Source organism: Pelophylax lessonae, assembly GCF_965119305.1.
Source record: "Pelophylax lessonae genome assembly, chromosome: 11".
Taxonomy (NCBI): domain Eukaryota; kingdom Metazoa; phylum Chordata; class Amphibia; order Anura; family Ranidae; genus Pelophylax; species Pelophylax lessonae.
In genome coordinates, this window is record NC_138778.1 from 216798161 (window position 1) to 216820387 (window position 22227).

At 48.0% G+C, this 22227-nt stretch overlaps 1 protein-coding gene across 1 annotated transcript in view; it reads right to left on the minus strand.

Moving 5' to 3' along the window:
* Positions 1-2293: 2293 nt before the first annotated feature.
* CSTF1 (cleavage stimulation factor subunit 1) overlaps positions 2294-22227 on the minus strand; it is a 35163-nt gene continuing 15229 nt past the window's right edge. The window contains exons 5-6 of the mRNA XM_082273053.1: positions 12437-12827; positions 2294-3028 (exon numbers count right to left, since the gene is read on the minus strand). Coding sequence (XP_082129179.1) covers positions 2769-3028; positions 12437-12827 — 651 coding nt within the window. The 3' untranslated portion in view covers positions 2294-2768. The remainder of the gene's footprint in view (positions 3029-12436; positions 12828-22227) is intronic.

Here is a 22227-nt window from a genome sequence, read left to right on the forward strand (position 1 = left end):
GGCCCCTTCAGTCTTTTTGGCACTAGATGCCGAAAAGGCCTTTGATAGGGTGCATTGGGGGTATCTATCCAAGACTCTCCTAAAATTTGGTTTTAGCGGATTTATCCACTCCGCAATTATGGCCCTCTATTCTAACCCCTCAGCGAAAGTTCTTACCAACGGAATTTTGTCTGACACCTTCGATTTGACTAACGGAACTCGTCAGGGATGCCCTTTATCGCCAATAATCTTCTCTTTAGCAATTGAACCATTAGCAGAGGCCGTTAGATCTAATGGCGTCATTAAAGGTATACAGACAGGTCACCTGGAACACAAACTAGGACTCTTTGCGGATGATATAATTTTGACGCTAACTGACCCACACTCATCTCTATGTGAGCTCCAATCCCTTATTCGCGTATTCGGCCGTGTGTCATACTATAAAGTTAATACGAGTAAATGCTTTGCTCTTCCGATCTCTGTCCCGGCAGCTGAAGTGATTAAACTTAAATCCACCTTCCCTTGTAATTGGGAAGCCCCTTCAATCACTTACTTGGGTATTCAACTCACCTCCCCGGTCTCTAAATTGTATCAGTGCAACATGGTACCTCTACTGACCAACATTGAGGAAGAATTTTCCCAAATTAGGAAAGTTCATCTCTCTTGGCTGGGAAGGATCGCTGCGTATAGGATGCAAATTCTCCCGAAACTTTTGTATTATTTCAGGACTCTACTAATTCCGATCCCACAAATATTTTTCAACAAGCTTGCTTGCCAGTTACGGAGGTTCATCTGGGATGGGAAGCCTCCTAGAATAGCGCTTTCCACACTGTATAAACCCTATAACTTGGGAGGGGTAGACCTCCCGAATGCACAAGCCTATTACCGTGCAGCTATTTTATCTCAGGCCCGATATATCACTGCGATACGCTGAGGAAGTCCCGCCCACAGACGATACGCGTGCGCAAGGGGGAGGAGATCGTGACGTCACTCGTAGCCCCTGTTAGCAGAGTGTTCCGCTCTGTCTGGAGATCAGCTGGATTGCTGTACTGCTCCTTTTTGCATTACCTTGAAGAGAGATGCCCTCTGTGATTGCTGTCCTGGTCAGGATTTTCACATTGCTGGGAGTGTACTTTTAAGGCTGTCTTTTCACAGCCTACAGGTGAGAGGCTAGCACCTCTGGTGAAGGATTGCACTGAACAAGCACTTGTGTCCTATCTACCACAGCATAGCCTGCATGGAAGTTCCTGGCTTCTTTCTGAAATGTGTAGCCTCTCATGGGGCCCCGTACTGACCCTGGGCCCTCGGGCAGTGCCCTAATCCCCGAATGGTCAGTCCGCCCCTGGGTGTCAGTGGACATGTCTCCGCTTACACCCGCTGCCCCATAGGGATGCAGGGAGCATCCAATCAGGTCCGCCTGAAAAACTGACAGGTGGATTGGATCTCCCGTGTGAAAGGGGCCTTAGTGGGTCCTAAAGACAGGAGTGGAGAACCACTAGCCAAGGTGTTAGAAGGGGGGAGATGGAGCATTTTTAAGACTAGATTAAAATTCCAGGAGGAACCACTTTTGTAAAAGGACCCTCAAAAATTTTTTTACAGTCCCTCCAAAGACCCTTTGCACTGCCAATCAGCGGGTGCAATGGCCGCTGGAACCCACTGATCGTTAGGCGGAATGACAACGCCGATCTGCCTGTCAGTGAGAAAAAGAGAGATCTTGTGTTTCAGCTAAGCTGGAACTCCGATTTCTCTCTTCCTCTAGTGCATCCGCTCCCCCCCACAGTTAGAAAGCACTCCATAGGAGCTCACTTAACCACCCCTGGTGTTAACCCATTCCCTGCCAGTGTCATTTTAACAGTAACAGTACATTTTTTTTTTTTTAAAGCACTGATCACTATATTGGTGCCACTGGTCCTCAAAAAGTGTAACTTATGGGCCATACACACTATAAGACTTTCTGAAGACTTTTTCCTTCAGATTTACCTTTTCTATGTAGTGCAAGGGCCTGCCAGATTGCATACACATTGAAAGTGTTTAGGTTTGACCTCATATTATATGGTTTTGGTAAATCTAAAGGAAAAAGTCTTCAGAAAATCTTATAGTGTGTATGGCCTATAAGACAAAGAAAGTCATCAGTGAGTACGAGTGTTTAGCTATTGGTGCAATCTGCGTCATGTTCATTAGTTGCGTCTAAATAAAGGAGAACAACTCAATGGAAACTTCAATACAAGTAAAAAAAAAAAAAAAAAAAGGATAAAAAGTAATTTAATTTTTTGGATTGCGAAAAAGAAAAGAAAAAAAAAAAAAACAATGATATGCTAAAAAAGGATTGGCCTGCAGACTCCGACATTGCAAATTCATTGAACACGATGACAATGGTGTGCGTTGTGTGTATAGTCATGGTGGCCTGGTGGTAGGGGGTGGGGATGAGGAATATATTGTGTACAGGTAGTAACAGCCTGGGAAGCCCAGCTTCTCCTATGTAAGGAGGAGAGCAGCCCACACACTGACCTACCGCCTGCAAAATACTTCAGTGTTTACACAGAACCTGTAGATCAGGACGCTCTCCAGCAATGGAATGCAGGATGATGGCGGGTTAAGGCAGAGGCTTGCAGATCAAATTCCAGAACTAGAATGCTGGCCTTGGAATCATAACTGGAATTCATATAAAAGACCACATCCTCCACTCCGGCCTCCATGTTGTCCATCTTTAAGGCTCCATAAACAGTCATTTTATTCATATTGTACAGTCTATGTAGACCAGTCTTTGGGTTGGGGAGCAGCAGCGGCGCTCAGTCTGTGGTGGAGCGGCGATACCAGAAGCGGGCTCGGAAGTCGTCGCTGCAGGTCATGAACCCGGGGTTGGTGGGAGAGTGAACGATGCAGCGTACGATGTTGTTGTGACCCAGCGAGAGGAGGTTGCGGCGCTCAGCCGTTCTTGAGTCCCAGCAGCACAGGCTGATCGTCCGTTCGTCGGGGAGAAGGACGTAGTCTTCGGTGTGGTTGAATACGGCTTGAGTCCGGTGAACCTGGCGTCCGCTCAGCCCGGCACCTGCATGGTGAGAATTGCAAGAGTTCACCACAATGAAAAAACAATAGAAATAAAAAGTGTGGTGGCAGCAAAGCTTTAACCACTTCCCGCCTGCCCTATTGGTAAATGACGGCGGGGAGGGGGTTGCTTCATCCTGACCGGACGTCATATGACGGCGGCAGGATAATGTGCTCTGCGCGCCCCCCGGGGGGCGCGGAGATCGGTGATGCGGCGTGTCACTCTTAGGCTCTTTACCATGTGACCAGCTGTGTCCAATTACAGCTGGCCACATAGTAAATAGGAAGAGCCGTTGATCTGCTTTCCTTAGTTCGAGTAGAGGAGAGCCCATCTGTGGCTCTCCTGACAGGGGGGGTTTGCACTGGTAATCAGAGCATTGATTACCAGTACAGACCCTTTAGGGGGGGTGCCACTAGAACCACCAGGGATGCCCACCCATGACCCCACGGAAGCCCACCCATGACCCCAAGGATGCCCACCATGGCCACCAGGGATGACAATCAGGGCTCAGGGAGCCCTCCAGTGCCCTCCCCATCAGTGCTGCCCACCAATGCCCTCCCAATCAGTGCTGCTCGCCAGTGCCCATCATTGCCATCTATCAGTGCCACCCACCAGTGCCGGCTAGCAGTGCCACCTATCAGTGACCATCAGTGCCGCCTATCAGTGCCACCCATCACTGACCAGCAGTGCCACCTATCAGTGCTGCATATCAGTGCCACATATCCGTGCCGTATATTAGTGCCACCCCATCAGTGCCGCCTCATCAGTGCAGGAAAAAAACATATTTTACAAAATTGTATAAGAAACAAAAAACTTTTTTTTCCCTAAACTTTTTGGTCTTTTTTTATTTGTGTAGCAAAAAATAAAAAAACTTGCAGTGATTAAATACCACCAAAAGAAAGCTCTATTTGTGGAAAAAAAATTGCATAAATTTGGTTTAGGTACAGGGTTGCATGACCGCACAATTTTCATTCAAAATTCAACAGCGCTAAAACTTGAAAGTTGGCCTGGGCAGGAAGGGGGTGAAAGTGCCCGGTATTGAAGTGGTTAAAGTGATTTTAAAGTCTCTATTTAAAAAAAAAAAAAACATATTATACTTACCTGCTCTGTCAAGGCTGGCCCTACCATGGGTCCTGCTGGGTCCATTGGACCCAGCAAGCATTTTTGGAGGGGCGGCAAATTAGGCCCCGAAACTAGGGGGGCCATGTGCCCTGGGCCCCAACTTGAGAGGGGTGCCACCAGCCCCCCAGAGCCAAATTAAGAATGACAGGTATGAAGGCAGGCTTTTATTGGCCAGCCTGTATTTGTAGGAGGAGTCTGGGGGGTATATATTCCTCCTCCTCTGGCAGGCACATGTCGGTTTGTTTCCTTCTGTTTCTCTTCCACCCGTATACCCCCCCCCTTTTTCTATTTTCAGACACCTGTATAACTTATAAGTATGCCCTCTTTTAGGTATACTGACCAGCACGACTTTGGCACACGTCAGGTTGTGGTAGTTACGGATATCGCATTTCTCGTTGAAGACTCAGACTACAAATGTCCGCAGGCAGTGCTAACACACTGGCTGGTTGGATTGGGATGTACCTGTCACTGATTGGTGGGTGTAATTTTTTTTTTCTAAGGGGGGGGGGGGGGCAGCATTTCATTCTTGAACCCAGGCAGCACAATGTCCTCTGTCCCATGGTTTTGCACAGTGCAGACCGGATCCTCCTCCTCTTGGGTCCCTCGTTGCTGCTCCTAGCCCCTCCCTCCTGTCAAGTGCCCCCCACAGCAAGCAGCTTGCTGTGGAGGCACATGAGCCAAGCTGCAACTCAGTGTGTTCATTCAGACACAGAGCTGCGGTTTGGCCCCGAACCCTCTCTCTCTCTCCTGATTGGCTGACTTTGATGGACAGCCGTGGGAGCCAATGGCCCCGCAGCGGTGTTTCAGCCACTCAGGAGAGAAAGTCCTGGGTGGCCAAGGGACTCATGGACATCGCTGGACAGAGATGGGGGCTCAGGTGAGGGGGTGCTTGGGAGGCTGCTACACACAGAAGGCTTTTTATCTTAATGCATAGTAGGATAAAAAACCTTCTGACTTTACAATTTCCGTAAAGTGATTGTAAATGGGAGGCCTCGGGCGATACACCGCCGTCACTAATCTACAGCCGTTACAGCCCAAAATTTACACAGCATTTCAGAAATCATACATGCAACCCACTGAGCCTTCCACCTCCTTTCTCTGACATGGGACAGCAGCATTTCTCAACCAGGGTTCCTCCAGATGTTGCTGGGGGTTCATTGAGCAATGAGCAATTTCTGCCTCTCAGATAACTTCCCCTGACATCATTGATCTTTTTAGCTATCTGGAAGAAAGTAATTCTTCCCAATGACCACAAGTGTAAGGAGCATTCATCCCACTGACCATCACACTAATGTATCATGAGTTGTAAATATAGTCATTATTAGCCGGGGTTCCCTGAGACCTGAAAATTATTTCAAGGGTTCCTCTGTTGAAAAGGTTGAGAAAGTCTCTTCTACAGGCCGACTTCCATTGCTAAACCGCAACACAGCGCTTCCCCCTGCTGGTCACAGGAGGCTCTGCCATCCCAGCTAAAGTTGTTTTAACTGCTTCAATACTGGGCACTTTCACCCCCTTCCTGCCAAGACCGATATTCAGCGCCATCACACAATGAGAATTGCGCAGTCATGCAGCGCTGTACCCAAATGACATTTTTTTTTTAAAAATGTTAAACACGAATAGAATTTTCTTTTGGTGGTATTTAAATCACAGCTGGATTTTTTTTATTTATTTTTATTTTTTTTTTAAATGAAAAAAAGGCAAACTTTAACCACTTGCTGTCTGCTCACTGCGGCAAAGTGGCTCTTGTAGGTCTGACGACGTAGACCTACGTCGCCAGACACTCCCCCCTTCTCGGCGGCGCGCCGCCGGAGGCGCGCTCCCGCTGTATTCAGTCACAGCGGCAGTCGGGCCAGGGGAGGAGATGCGGTGATCGCCGCTGCTCTTCCCCGATCGTCGGGGAATCGAGTCTGGAGATCTGCCCGCTTGTGTAAACAAAGCGGGTGGATCTCCTAAGTGACAGGCAGGGTGAGATTGCAGAGTTCAGCATAGCTGAACCTGCGATCTGTCCTTGTGTCACTCAGTCACCTCCCCCCACACACGTCAGTAAGCACCAGGCATACATTAACCCCTCCCTCTCCAATAAAATTATTCCCTTCCCTGCCAGTGTCATTTTTACAGTAACAGTGCATATGTATAGCACTGATTACTGTAGTAATGTCATTGATAACCCCAAAAGTGTCAAAAATGTCAGTCAAGGGTCAGATCTGTCCGCCGCAATGTCGCAGTCTGGAAAAAAAAAAAAAAAAGATAGTCGCCATTACTCGTTAAAAAAAAAAAAAAAAAAAACACCAAAAATGACAGAAATCTTTCCCTTAGTTAGTAAACGCAATAACTTTTGCGCAAACCAATCAAAACACGCGTATTGCAATTTTTTTTACCAAAAATATGTAGCAGAAAACAAATTGGCCAAAAATGATAAAAAATTTTTGATTTTTACATTTTTTTGGGGGGGGGGGGGGATTTCATATAAAAAAAAAATATTGTTATTTTTTCAAAATTTACGCTCTTTTTTTTGTTTATAGCGCAAAAAGTAAAAATCGCACAGGTGATCAAATACCACCAAAAGAAAGCTCGGTTTGTGGGAAAAAAAGGACATCAATTTCATTTGGGTACGGTGTCGCATGACCGCGCAATTGTCAGTTAAAGTCGCACAGTGCCGAATCGCAAAAAGTGGCCTGGACGTAAGATAGCAAAATCCTCCGGTGGTAAAGTGGTTAAAAAAAAAAAAAAAAGTTTTAGTTTGTCAGTAAATAAGTCATTTTTATCCTTCACTGATATGCGCTGATGAAGGCGGGCACTGATGGGCTGCACTAATGAGCACTGATGAGGCAGCATTATGCCACACTGATATGTGGCACTGATAAGCACTTATATGCAATGAGGAGGCACAAATAGGTGGCACTGATGAGCACTAAAAGGCATCACTGATGTGCACTGATTGGTGTCAATGGATGGACACTGCTGTGGCTGCACAGATTACCTTTACAGGTCTCTCCTCTGCCGCTGATCGGCTCTCCTCGTCTCGCACTGTCAGTATGAGGCGCGGAGATCTAAAAAAAATGGCACTTCTGTGTTAACACGTGACCGGCTGTGATTGGACGCAGCCGATCACATGGGTAAAGAGCCGCGCCACTGAGATCGGGGTGGCGCCGTGTCCTAGGAACGCGGCGCATCTACACAACTTGCTGTGCACCCCCACCATGAGACTGGGCTGACTTCATAGGACGTCGGCCCAGAACGAGAGGAGAACCCGCTCGCTGTGTAGTAAAAGTCCACCTTTTTTTTTTTTGGTAATTATATATATATATATATATATATATATATATATATATATATATATATATATATATATATTTATTTATTTATTTATATTTATATATTTTTTTATTTTTATTTTTTTAAATAAATAAAATATAGATATTTTTTTTTTTTTTTTTTGTTTGGGAGCCTGCACCTAAAACTTTGCACCCATGATTAGTGGATTGCAGGTGCTTCTTCCAGCTCCCAGTCCATACAGAGAGAAGGAATTTTAGCTGGAGTGTCAATGGACTTAGGGCTCGTTTATACTTGCTTTCGGCTTTAACACACATTAAAGTGGTAATAAAAGGTTTAAAAAACAAAAAAGCAAACACGTTATTACTTACCTGCTCTGTGAAGTGATTTTGCAAAGAGGAGCCCCAATCCTCCTCTTCTCAGGCTCCTCACCGGCACTCCTGGCTCCTTCCCCTTGACCAGTGCCCCCAAAAGCAAGCCACTTGCTATGGGGGCACTGGTGCCTGCTGGTTCCCCAAGCCCTGCTCTATGCCTCCATAAGACACATGGAGCCCCGCCCCCCACTTTCGCCTGATTAGCTCAGCCAATCAGGAGAGGGAGTCCTAGGACATCCAATGTTCTCGTGCACATCGCTGGATTGAGAGAGGTCTCAAGTGAGTATTATGGGGGCTGCTACTGTTAAAAAGCTTGAAAACGCCAACCGCTTCAACATGCTTTTTTTTTTTTTGCATTTTTGATGCCTAAGTGCTGCTTTTTTTAAGCTTTAATGAAGCTTGGAAAATGCCCTATGTGTTGATTTTCTATTTGTTTTAAATGGGCTCGGTAGAAACCCGGCTCGGTAGTACCCCCCCCCCCCCAAATCAGCAGATCCTCTGTAGTAACCACCAGCTCTGCTGATCCCCCTCTCAGTAGTAACCCCCAGCTCTGCTGATCCCCCTCTCAGTAGTAACCCCCAGCTCTGCTGATCCCCCTCTCAGTAGTAACCCACAGCTCTGCTGATCCCCCCTCTCAGTAGTAACCCACAGCTCTGCTGATCCCCCCTCTCAGTAGTAACCCACAGCTCTGCTGATCCCCCCTCTCAGTAGTAACCCACAGCTCTGCTGATCCCCCCTCTCAGTAGTAACCCACAGCTCTGCTGATCCCCCCTCTCAGTAGTAACCCACAGCTCTGCTGATCCCCCCTCTCAGTAGTAAGCCACAGCTCTGCTGATCCCCCCCCTCTCAGTAGTAAGCCACAGCTCTGCTGATCCCCCCCCTCTCAGTAGTAAGCCACAGCTCTGCTGATCCCCCCCTCTCAGTAGTAAGCCACAGCTCTGCTGATCCCCCCTTCTCAGTAGTAAGCCACAGCTCTGCTGATCCCCCCCTCTCAGTAGTAAGCCACAGCTCTGCTGATCCCCCCTTCTCAGTAGTAAGCCACAGCTCTGCTGATCCCCCCTCTCAGTAGTAAGCCACAGCTCTGCTGATCCCCCCTCTCAGTAGTAGCCCACAGCTCTGCTGATCCCCCCTCTCAGTAGTAACCCACAGCTCTGCCGATTGCCCTCTCAGTAGTAACCCCCAGCTCTGCTGATCCCCCCTCTCAGTAGCAACCTCCAGCTCTGCTGATCCCTCCCTCGCTAAGTAGTAACCCCCAGCTCTGCTGATCCCCCTCTCAGTAGTAACCCCCAGCTCTGCTGATCCCTCCCTCGCTAAGTAGTAACCCCCACCGCTGCTGATCCTCCGCTCAGTAGTAACCCCCAGCTCTGCTGATCTTCTGGTTTGCTGATCCTCCTCGCTCTGGTTCCCTGTACACTGTCACATGGAGGTAGGTGATGGGGTGTCCTAATGTCACACCCTAAATACAATTGTAAGATACAAAAAGGGTGCTAATGGGAAATCACACATACAGAACAGCAGAAGAGCAGAGAGTATGATGTGGCTATCAGCCGCAGGATTTATGTATGGTGACCCAACAGCCTCCAGGGACTAGGACTGGGCTTCTCTGCTTCATCCTGCACAACTCACAGATGGAATGACACCACAAGTATTTCTTTATCAATCTTTGTGCTGCTTTTTCCAAATAGTAATGAGTAGGCTTGCAATCTTCATCATGATTCAGACTCTTCACAATGTGGCGGCTTCTGGGACAAGCACCAAGCCGGGGTTCTGGGTTCATTTCCCACCATAACCATCTTAATTAATAGAAATTAGAGGCACCCCCTGTGTCTGTGTGGGTGTCACCCAGATGCCTCTATTTCCCCCCTCAAAAAGTAAAGTCCCACTGGTTTGCTCCCTCCCCAAAGCCTGCCTGTACCCAATCAAATTATTTGCTCTAGCTTTTAGCCTTGACCTCAATGCACGGTTTCATTGGGCAACTGTGTGGCAAATGAGGTTTAACGTTGATAATGTTATTAGCCATTTATGAACGGGAAGATTTTCCCCCTGAGCCCCGGTTCACACTACTGCGTGTGCGGGGTTCGCATGTCATGTCGGAGCGCACTGCTCCGACATGACATGCGATCAGCTGTGCGGTGCGAGTTTAGCCATACAGTTTGTATGGCTAAATTCGCACCGCACCCGCAGCAAACACGCACAGGAGGCATTTTTGCTGCCGCATCAGGATCGGATCGCACAGCGGTTCACACTTGTGCGATCCGATCCTGTGCGAACTGCACGATCGCACTGCGATATGCGATCAAACTGGGGGTGTCGTTAAGATTACATTGACACCCCCAGCGGATCGCATATGGCAGTGTGAACTGCCGGGGGTGCGTGTGCGATGCGGGAACAGGCTGCGAATTCGCAGCCTTCCCGCATCGCATCAGTGTGAACCGAGCCTTAAAGAGGTTGTAAACCCACTTTGTTTACATTTACCTATAGGTAAGCCTACATTAAGGCTTACCTGTAGGTGCTATAAATATCTCCTAAACTTGCACCATTTAGGAGATATTTACATTGCATGCAGCCGATGACGTCATCGGCGCATGCGCTCTGAAGGAACGGCCGCCCGTGCTGTTCCTTCAAATCCCAGTGCTGTGAACGGCGGCTTCCGCGCGCATGCGCAGGAGTGATGTAATCGCGCCCCCGGCCAATCAGATGGCCGGGGGACGAGATCCAGGAAGCAGGACGGCCTAACATGTCGGCCGTCCTGTCGGCACTGAGGGGGCTTTGTTTTTAGGCAAGTACTTCATAATGAGCTAGTATGCGATGTATACTAGCTCATTATGCCTTTGTCTTTACAGGGTTTTTTTTTTCACATTTTTTAAAGCGGGTATACTTCCTCTTTAATGACCAGGCCATATTTTGCGATTCAGCACTGCGTTACTTTAATGGACAATTGCGCGGTCGTGCGACGCTGTACTTATTAAATCAATGTCCTTTTTCCCACAAATAGAGATTTCTTTTGGGGGTATTTGATCACCTCTGCGATTTTTATTTTTTGCGCTATAAACAAAAAAAAAAAAAATTATATATATATATATATATATATTTTTTTTTTACATTCAATACAATTAAAAAAGCAAAATCTTTACATTTTAGGCCAATTTGTTTTCTGCTACTTTTTTTTGGTAAAAAAAAAAGAAAAAAAAAAAAAAATCACAATAAGCGTATTTTGATTGGTTTGTGCAAAAGTTATCGCGTCTACAAACTATGGGAAAGATCAATTTGTTTTTTTGTTTTTTTTACTAGTAATGGCGGCGATCTGCAATTTTTAGTGGGACTGCGACATTGCGGGGGACATCTGGATAATATTTATAGGTAAAGTTGAACCAGGGAATATCTAATTGCCTCTTGGGGAATCAGAAAGGAATTCTTGTCCCCGCTGGAGCAAATTCGTTAAGGCTTTATTGGTGTTTTTTTAACCTTCCTCTGGACTAACTGTGGGTATAGAATTATGTATATAGGATCGTATACATTTTGTTTTTCCCCCCTTCTGTTGGTTGCACTGGATGGACTTGTGTCTTTTTTAACCGGTTGCCGACCGCCGCAAGTACATATACTGCGGTGGTCAGTCCCGGCCAGGCAAAGTGACGTATGGGTACGTCACTAGCCTGTCACTGGCTTGTGAGCCAATAGCGGGCGAGCGTGCGTCCGCGGAGGCGCGCGCCCGCCCTGGCTCGTTCCCTAACAAGTCAGTGCGTGTGACCGGCGGACCCGATGTCCCCCGGTCACTCACGATCGTGCGCCGTGAAGGGAGAAAAGCAGGCGGCTAATGTAAACAAAGCCATGTCATTCTTCCCTGTGTAAGAATGGAGCTCACACGGTTCTACTATGTAGGACTGTTGATCTCTGTTCTTACACTAGTAGCCATGTCCAATGACAGTTAGAAACACGCCCCTAGGGACACACTTAACCTCCTTCCCCGCCAGTGTCATTATTACAGTAACAGTGCATATTTATAGCACTGATTACTGTAGTAATGTCACTGGTACCCCCAAAAGTGTCAAAAATGTCAGTCAAGGGTCCGATCTGTCCGCCGCAATCCCACAAAAAAAAAAAAAACAGTAATCGCCACCATTACTCGTTAAAAAAAAAACAAAACAACATAAATGACAAAAATATTTCCCGTAGTAAAGGCAATAACTTTTGCACAAACCAATCAAAATACGCTTATTGTGATTTTTTTTACCAAGCATGGTAGCAGAAAACAAAATTGGCCAAAAATGTTAAAAAAATTTTGATTTTTACATTTTTTTGGGGAATGTCATAAAAAAAAAAAAAAAATGTGAAAAATATTGTTATTTTTGCAAAATTTTCACTCTTTTTTTTGTTTATAGCGCATGATCAAAAAAAAAAAAAAAATATATCGCACATGTGATCAAATACCACCAAAAGAAAGCTCCGTTTGTGGGGAAAAAAAAAAAAAAAGGACATCAAATTCGTTGTAGGTACAGCGTCGCACGACCGCACAATTGTCCGTTAAAAAGTCACGCAGTGCCGAATCGCAAAATACCCCCCTGATCGGAATGGGGGTAAAATCTTTCGGGGCTTAAGTGGTTAACCAGACCAACAATGTAGCCAATCACAGTGTGGAACTTACCTGTATACTTAACCAGCATCCGTCCTGTGGAGATCTCCCACAGCTTGGCCACAGAGTCCTTCCCGCTGGACAGGATATATTTGGAATTTTTGGAGAAGATGGCGGAGCAGACCTCGGCCCCGTCGTGGGCCTTGTCCCACGTGTTGACGCAGCGGTTGGACACGCCGTCCCACAGCTTAATGCTGCCGTCCTTGCTGCAAGTGACGTAGGTGTTGGCGGTGGGGTTATAGTTGACGGAGCAGATGGCGTCTGTGTGCTGGTCCTGAGGGTTGCAGGAGACGAAGCACTGGAAGGTATTGACGTCGTAAAGGCGTAGGGTTGGGTGTTGCGTACCAACAATGATGAAGTCTCCTGACGGATGGAAAGAAATCGATCGCAACATCTCTGCTTCCTGGGAAAATTAGAGAAGGAGCGTAAGGCCTTGTTCACACCATGCATGCAGAAAAACTGATGGACCTCACAGATTTCACTTGCAGAGACACGAGTTTTCATGCAGGTTTCAGTGAGTTGTACATTTTGCAAATTCCTGTGCAGAAAAAATCTGCATGTGTTACCAGTGTTGTGGTGTGAACAGCAGTGCTGTATCTTGGCCTAGGCCAACAAGGCCCAGGACTAGGGCAGCACTTTGCAGGGGGGCAGCAAAAAAGCTACACCACGCACGAGTAAAAAACAGCCTCCTCCCGCCTCCCCCACTAAAAAGAGTTCCTGACGGCTTGCGCTACACACTTTTAGTATAGTGCCAGTCTTATAGGGCGAACTGGGCATTAGGGCAGGGTCCAGGAGGCAAATCAGTCTTGCATCCCCATAAAGCGGTCACCCTGCTACCTCCTGGTATGATATGGTATGGTATGATGATGGGCACTGCTGAGGCTGAACTTATGGGAACTGATGAGGCTACACTGATGGGCACTGATAGACTGTGGCTGTGGTTTAAAGATGACAGGGCGGGGCATAAACAGGAAGAGGTGTGGCCTTTACAGGAAGGGGTGGGTTATATTTTAATTAGGGGGTGCACAAGTTTAGTCAGGCCTAGGGCAGCACAAAACCTAAATACACCACTGGTGAACAGGGCACATAGAAAACAATTGTTTTTTTTTTTTGTGCCCTTGCAAAACACGTGCAGAAAAACTGATGTCTCTGCACCATGGTGCAAATGAGGCCTGGGGGTTTCTACACACAGCCACAGGATAATGTTCACTGCACGGCTATAAGAAAGTAATATTTCTATCACCATGTGCTTTTTTTTTGAGCCATTTATGCCCGACCTCCAGGTCAACAGCATTCAAGGTGGTGGCAGAGAAAATGATTTCCCTTCTGTAGTTTTAAAATGCTACCTACTACCAGAAACCGCTCAACTGTACAATTACAACGCCTGAAAGCTGAGACTAAGAACTGCTGCTACTTAAAGTGGAGTTCCACCCATTTTAAAATGGGTGGAACTCCACTTTAAAGTGGGAGTAAACTCCCATCTCTGACTTTAACCTATAGCTAAGCCTAAAATAACTGTTTAGGAGATATTTAATGTACATACAGCCGATGACATCACCGGTGCATGCACTCTGAAGGAACAGCCAACTGGAGTCCGCGAGCCTGGAAGGAAGACAGGTGAAGATGGAAGCGCCTGCAGCGGTGACAGCGTGGCGCTGGAAGGCTTCGTTTTCAGGTAAGTTGAACATAATGTGCTAGTATGCAATGCATACTAAACACATTATGACATTACCTCTCAGGTAAAAAAGCTGGGTTATACTTACTGATAACTCCTTTTCTAATAGTCTTCCAGGACAGCCCATGAGACGTTAGGCTCCTCCCCCAGGGACAGGAAACACATTCCAAAATTAAAATAAAAGGCGGTCCCTTAGTCCTCACCTTCAGTATTTCATGAGAACCACAGGACACCCTGTAAAACATATAGATATATAGACACATATCATACATTATACATAATACCAGATAGTTCGGGTGGGAATCCGGCTGTCCTGGAAGACTATTAGAAAAGGAGTTATCAGTAAGTATAACCCAGCTTTTCTCAAAGTCGTCTTCCAGGACAGCCCATGAGACGATGAGCAAGCACTTACCAGTCTAGGGAGGGACAACTGCCTGGAGCACCTTTCGACCAAACGCCTGTTCCTGAGAAGAGAGGAGGTCCAGGCGATAATGTCTAACAAAGGTCGAAAAGTTAGACCAGGTAGCTGCCTTACAGATTTGGTCTGGTGAGGCACCGGCCCTTTCAGCCCAAGACGTGGACAATGCTCTAGTAGAGTGTGCAGTAATGAAAGGTGGAGCCACCTTTTTCACTATATAGGCTTCTGTGATAGCCTGTTTGATCCATCTAGCTAAGGTTGCCTTAGAAGCTTTTTCCCCCTTTATGGGAGCCGGAAAATTGTAAAAACAAAGTATCAGTCTTCCTGAAGGTTTTAGTCACCTCCAGGTATCTCAGGAGGGCTCTTCTGACATCCAAACAGCTAAATTCTTTCTCTTTATTGTTGTTCGGGAAATTGCAAAAGGAAGGAAGGACTATGTCCTGAGTCCTATGAAAAGAAGAGACCCTTTTTGGCAAAAATCCTGGATCTGTTTTTAGCACAATCCTGTCATCAAAAATCATAAGAAAAGGTTCTCTGATTGAGAGAGCCTGTAATTCGCTAACTCTTCTAGCTGAAGTTATAGCTACTAAAAATAAAGTTTTTAGGGTGAGCATTTTTACTGATAGGTCTACCAAGGGTTCAAACGGACTGGTAACCAAGGCCTGGAGTACCAGGGATAGATTCCAAGCTGGACACGTTTTAAGCACGGTTGGCTTTGTCCGGGCAATTGCTCTGAAAAAGGCATTCACATTTGGGTCTTCTCTAAGGGAAAACTGAAGAAAGACACTAAGGGCGGCAGCCTGTACCTTTAAAGTCCCTAAGGAGAGACCTTTGTCTATGCCTTCCTGAAAAAAATCCAAGATAGTTGGTATATCTGGGGAATGTCTCTGATTCTCCATCATCCAAAAATGAAATTTCTTCCAGATTTTAGCATACATTTTTCTAGTGACCGGCTTTCGACAGCTGGTCAATGTTTTGATGACTCTGTCTGAGAACCCCTGAGAGCCTAGTATTTGTTCCTCAGATACCAGGCCGTCAGGTTTAGGGTCCTGAGAAATGGATGGACCACCGGACCTTGTGTTAAGAGATCTGGTCTCCAAGGTAAGGTCATTGGAGGTTGCGCTGCCAACGCCTGAAGGCGTGCAAACCATGGCCTTTTGGGCCAGTATGGGGTTATCAGTATCATCTCTGTATCTTCTAGGATGAATTTCTGAAGAACCTGTGGGATCAATCTGATCGGAGGAAATGCGTAACAGAGTCTGACTTTCCAGGGGTGGGCGAAAGCGTCTATGCCTAACGCCTGATCCCCTTGAGTTATGGAAAAGAATTTTTCTGTTTTCCTGTTTGCCTGGGAGGCAAATAGATCCACTACCGGTAGGCCCCATGAGGTTGTGATTTTGAGAAACACCTCTGGGTTGAGGGACCAATTGTCCTGGTTCATCTGGTGGCGGCTGAGATGGTCTGCCAGATAATTCTGCGTCCCTTTTAGGTGAATGGCCGAAATGGATGTTAGGTTCCGCTCGGCCCAGACAAAGATTTTCTGTGCAATGGCTTGTAGGCCCAGACTTCGAGTACCTCCCTGCTTGTTCAGGTACGCTACCGTTGCTATATTGTCTGACCTGATCTGTAGATGGCTCCCTTCTACCTCTACCTGAAAAAACTCCAAGGCCTTTTGGACCGCCATAAGTTCTTTTTGGTTTGATGAAGACTTCCTTTGTGCTGGGGACCATGTACCCTGCGCCCATCTGTCCTGCAGATATGCTCCCCATCCGGAAGCGCTTGCATCCGTGGTAATCCTCTGTGATACCTGGATGGTCCAGTTTAGCCCTCTTGATAGGTGAAGAGAGGATCTCCACCACCAAAGAGTCCTTTTTATCTTGGTGGGAATCCTTACTTTTTGTTCCAAGGAACTTGACTGCCCATCCCAATTCTGTAGAAAGAATTTTTGGAGTGGACGTTGTTGGAACCTTGCCCAGGGGACTGCTGGGAAACAGGAGGTCATCAAGCCTATCACTCTTGTGACATCCCTCAGAGAGACCCATAAGTTGGTCTGTAAGGAGGCAACCATCAGGTTCATTTTCTCCATCTTGCACTGAGGGAGGAAGATCATCTGATCCCGTGAGGAGATTTCGTAACCCAGGTAGGTCACTCTTTGTGAGGGTACCAGGCAAGACTTTTGTCTGTTGATTATCCAGCCTAGGGAAGTTAAGAATTCCTGAACTATGAGGAGGTCGGCTTCCAGTTTCTGGTATGATTCTGCCACTACCAAGATGTCGTCCAGGTAGGGGGTGATCATGATAGCTTTTAGCCTTAGAGGGGCTAGTGCTTCCCCTAGGACTTTGGTAAAAATCCGTGGGGCTGAGGACAGCCCGAAGGGCAGTGCCCTGAACTGGAAGTGCTTGACTTCCGGTCCTATCTTTACTGCTAGCCTCAGGAATTTCTGATAGGATGTGTGTATGGGGATGTGAAAATACGCATCTTTCAAATCTAGGGTTGCCATGAAACACCCTGGGAACAGTAGGTTCCCTATGGAGTATATTGATTCCATGCGAAAACGTTTGTATGCTATTGAAAGGTTCAGATTGCGTAAGTTCAGGATCAGTCGATGACTTCCTGAGGGTTTTTGAATCACAAAGATGTGAGAATAAAACCCTGTTCCTTGTTCTTCTCTGGGGACTGGGATAATAACTTTTTGATCTAATAGGTCCCCTAACTGAAGACTCAAGGCGGAGGCCTTGACTGGATCCCTGGGAAGATTTGTGATCAGGATCCTTTCTGGAGGTTGAAGACAGAACTCCAGCCTGTGTCCTTGGCCTACTAGGTCCAGAATAAAAGGGCTGGAAGTAATCTTCTTCCACAGTGGGAGGAAGGCCCCTAATCTTCCTCCCACTCTGAGAAGGGAGTCATTGGGGCTGGTTGGGGCGTTTAGGAGGGTTAAACAGGATGTTACCCCTCCCCTTTCCTTTATGCCCCGTCCAATGTTTTTTGAAATTTTGCTGAGTTTCAAAAGACTTCTGCTGTTTGCCCCTGCCACGAAAATTCCTCTGAGCATAGGGGAATTTTTTCTTATCTGGGAATCCCTTCTTTTTATCCGCTGTACGCTCCAGGGCTTCTGTTAGGCCTGGGCCAAAAAGGTGGTCGCCTGTGAAGGGAAGACCACAAAGGCGAGATTTAGAAGTAACATCTCCCGACCATGTCTTGAGCCATAGGCTTCTTCTGGCCGTATTAGCTAAAGCTGAGGTCCTTGCTGCCATTCTTACAGCTTCAGCTGAAGAATCCGCCAGGAATCCTATTGCCTGGAATAAGAGTGGAAATGATTTATTAATCTGTTCCCTCGATGTTCCTGCAGTCAAGTGTGTTTGGATTTGAGATAGCCACAGCTCCAGGTGTCTGGCTATGCAGGTGGATGCCAGGGCTGGCTTTAAGCTCATAATGGAGGCTTCCCAGACCCTACGTAAAGAGATATCTGTTCTCTTATCCATAGGGTCTTTTAGTGCTCCTGAATCCTCAAATGCCAAGTCAGTTCCTTTGGAGATTCTGTCAAGAGAGGCATCCAGCTTAGGGATTTTGTTCCAGGGCTGTTCCACACTTTCGTCAAATGGATACCTTCTTTTTAAGTTTCTTGGAAAAAAAGGCTTTTTATCAGGAGAATTCCATTCCTGTTTAATCACATCCAATAGTGAGCTATGCACAGGGAACACTCTAGCATGCTTTTTATGACTAGCGTACATTAAGTCATGCTTAGAGAGATGCACTTCTTCCTCCTCAATCTCTAGAGTGGTATAAACCGCTTTGAGTAGATCATCTACATCCTCCAGGCTCAGTTTAAAGTTGGAGCTATCATGGGAAACATTGCTTTTTGGTTCCTCTCCTGATCCTGATCCCTCTGCAGAAGAGTGGGAAGAAGAAACTTCCTCCTCCAAAACCAATGGGTCAATTAGGGATGGTGGAGCCTGAGCTGGGGTGGAAGGCTGGGCTGGTGCCTGCATCTTTTCAATGAGAGTCCTGAATGAACTAAATGTACTTTTTAGCTCATCTCTCACTGAGGACAGCATTTTCTGGGTAGAGACTGCAGAATCGTCTCTGACCAGTTTAGCTATGCATGCCCGGCACACTGCTTTGTTCCAAGAGGAACTCAATTTTTCTCCGCATACAGCACATTTCTTTTTGGGGGGCTGAGGTGGATTATTGTCCTGAGCCTTGGCCTGGAAGATAAAAGACAAGGGAATTTAATTAGAGATACTTGTCCTCCTCCCACCTCCCACTTTTCCCCCTCCACCTTGTGGATAGAAAAGGGGGAGCGGTGCTGCTTAACCCCTGCCCCTAACGATAGAAAAGAGAGGGGGGAAGGGGAACGGAGTTCCTAACAGGTACCTGCAAATAGGGTGTCGTTCCCCCTTGCTTACCTGAGAGGTGCCGATGCCAGAGCCGACTTCCGCCGCCTGTGCGGCTGCTGCCGTGGTGTCCATCGCTCTGTATGGTGGTCCCAGCAACTGCTGTTTCCCCTAACATCGGTCGCCCATTTGAACTCTCTGTTCGCGCCTTCGGAAACTGGAACGAGGGTTTCCGGCGCCCGCGGATGCCATCACTGCGCCGGAAGTGACACTGTCACTTCCCGTGAGGCCAGAGTGGATACGCTGAGTTCCGCCCCCTCCGTCTTTGGCGCCAACTTCAAAATTTCTTCCGAAGTTAGCGGTTCACGGGTACACAGCACTGCTGCTCCAAGGAACCGGCCGACCAACGGAGTGAACTCCCCAACGCTCCACCAGACAGCATCCGTAGTCCTGCCGAGAGGCTAGGAGAACAGGAGACAGCGGTCAGCCCCTATTGCGGCACTAAGGGGTACCGCTATGGGCCGAGGAGATGCATCTTTCCAAGTCTTTCCATGGACAGTCCAGGAGACCGGGAGCTTCAGTTCCAGGAACATGTTACCCCCTGTCCGGAGGAAACAAAAATACTGAAGGTGAGGACTAAGGGACCGCCTTTTATTTTAATTTTGGAATGTGTTTCCTGTCCCTGGGGGAGGAGCCTAACGTCTCATGGGCTGTCCTGGAAGACGACTTTGAGAAAAAAAGAAAAAGAAAAAAAAAACAAAAAAAAAACACGTTCAGCTGTTTACTACAGCTTTAAAGGGTTAGTTCACCTTTTCAGAAGAAATGAAAAAAGGTGAACTAACACCAGACACCACGTGTCAAACACAAAGACCAGGGGCTGAACCCGGCCCACCAGGCCATTTTATGTTGCCCTCCCACCCATTACTTTTTTTAGCTGTAACGTGGTGAGGGACAGGAGACATGAGGGCTGTGGGGTGAGCTGTGGATAGCATTGGGAAAAAAAAAAAAAAAAAAAAAAGAAAAAACTATTCACTCTGTACGCAGCGCAACCCTCCACCCTGCACTCTGTACGCAGCGCAACCCTCCACCCTGCACTCTGTACGCAGCGCAACCCTCCACCCTGCACTCTGTACGCAGCGCAACCCTCCACCCTGCACTCTGTACGCAGCGCAACCCTCCACCCTGCACTCTGTACGCAGCGCAACCCTCCACCCTGCACTCTGTACGCAGCGCAACCCTCCACCGTACGCAGCGCAACCCTCCACCCTGCACTCTGTACGCAGAGCAACCCTCCACCCTGCACTCTGTACGCAGCGCAACCCTCCACCCTGCACTCAGCGCAACCCTCCACCCTGCACGCAGCGCAACCCTCCACCCTGCACGCAGCGCAACCCTCCACCCTGCACGCAGCGCAACCCTCCACCCTGCACTCTGTACGCAGCGCAACCCTCCACCCTGCACTCTGTACGCAGCGCAACCCTCCACCCTGCACTCTGTACGCAGCGCAACCCTCCACCCTGCACTCTGTACGCAGCGCAACCCTCCACCGTACGCAGCGCAACCCTCCACCCTGCACTCTGTACGCAGCGCAACCCTCCACCCTGCACGCAACGCAACCCTCCACCCTGCACGCAGCGCAACCCTCCACCCTGCACGCAGCGCAACCCTCCACCCTGCACGCAGCGCAACCCTCCACGCAGCGCAACCCTCCACCCTGCACGCAGCGCAACCCTCCACCCTGCACGCTGCGCAACCCTCCACCCTGCACGCTGCGCAACCCTCCACCCTGCACGCTGCGCAACCCTCCACCCTGCGCAACCCTCCACCCTGCACTCAGCGCAACCCTCCACCCTGCACTCAGCGCAACCCTCCACCCTGCACTCAGCGCAACCCTCCACCCTGCACTCAGCGCAACCCTCCACCCTGCACTCTGTAAGCAGCGCAACCCTCCACCCTGCACTCTGTACGCAGCGCAACCCTCCACCCTGCACTCTGTACGCAGCGCAACCCTCCACCCTGTACGCAGCGCAACCCTCCACCCTGTACGCAGCGCAACCCTCCACCCTGTACGCAGCGCAACCCTCCACCCTGTACGCAGCGCAACCCGCCACCCTGTACGCAGCGCAACCCTCCACCCTGTACGCAGCGCAACCCTCCACCCTGTACGCAGCACAACCCTGAACTCTGAATGCCATGTAGTACACAGAGTGCTCCTGTACCCTATGGACAATGCACCTCTGGACCCTGCACCCTGTGCGCAACTCACCCCTGGACCCTGCGCGCAACTCACCCCTGCACACTGTACGTAACACGCTCCTGAACCTGGCACTCTGTATGGCCCTTTGAGGACAACTGTAATGCTGATGCGGCCCACAATAAAATTTAATTCGACACCCCTGCCCAATCCCCACTGCACTTTGTGGGCAATACAGTTTTACCATCCACACATCCTGGTGTAGCAGTTCTGGGGTTTGAAAAACATGCTGTTCTCTTCTTTCCCTAGGGAACAGGTCAGAGTGGTTCTAATTGATCAGCATGGTCCAGTGTCAATGCTAACTAAGCAGAACCACTCAGATCTGTCCCTGTATCCCTAGAACAGGAAGAATGGCTGGATAGCTTTTACAAGCAGCAGGAAGAGACCTCCCCTCCCGCTGCTTTACCGGAGATCTCCCATCCCAGAGGGAGTCCCAATGGACCAGCTGCTGCTTCAGCTGGCGGATTATAGAACCCAGCAAAGACTGGATCAGCTATGTTGGGCTCTATAAACTAGGAACCCTGAAGCAATGACGTCACATCACTTTCTAGTTGCCCGGATGTAAACTGCAGCATTTGTTGAAATAAAAAGCATTTGATTGCACCGATCTTGGTGTGATCAAATGCTTTTAAGAGCAGAGGAGGGATTTGGGGTCTAAAAGACCCCATATTTCTCCATTAGGAGTACCCATCACGTGCCTATTGCTCTCACAAGGATGTTTACATTACTTGTGACAACAATAAAAGTGATGAAAAAAAAAAAAAATTGAAGAGACAGTGTAAAAAAAAAAATAAAAAAAAATAATTCTGACATGCCCCCATCCCCTTGCGCTCCGCGCAAAGCCAAATTCGGTCCTGCACACAGCGATTGTCCCACACGTGAGGTATCAGCTCGAACGTCAAATAATGAGCAGTAATTGTAGAACCAAACATCCAGTGTAAATCTGAAGTGGTAACCTGTAAAGACTTTTAAAGCAGGGGTCTCCAAACTTTCTAATCAAGGGGCCAGTTTACGGTTCTTCAGACTCAGTGGGGGCTGAACATGTGGCCAGTGGGAGAAAACAATGCCCCATCATTGGTGTCAGTGTGGGGGTGGGGGGAAATAGTGCCCCATCATTGGTAT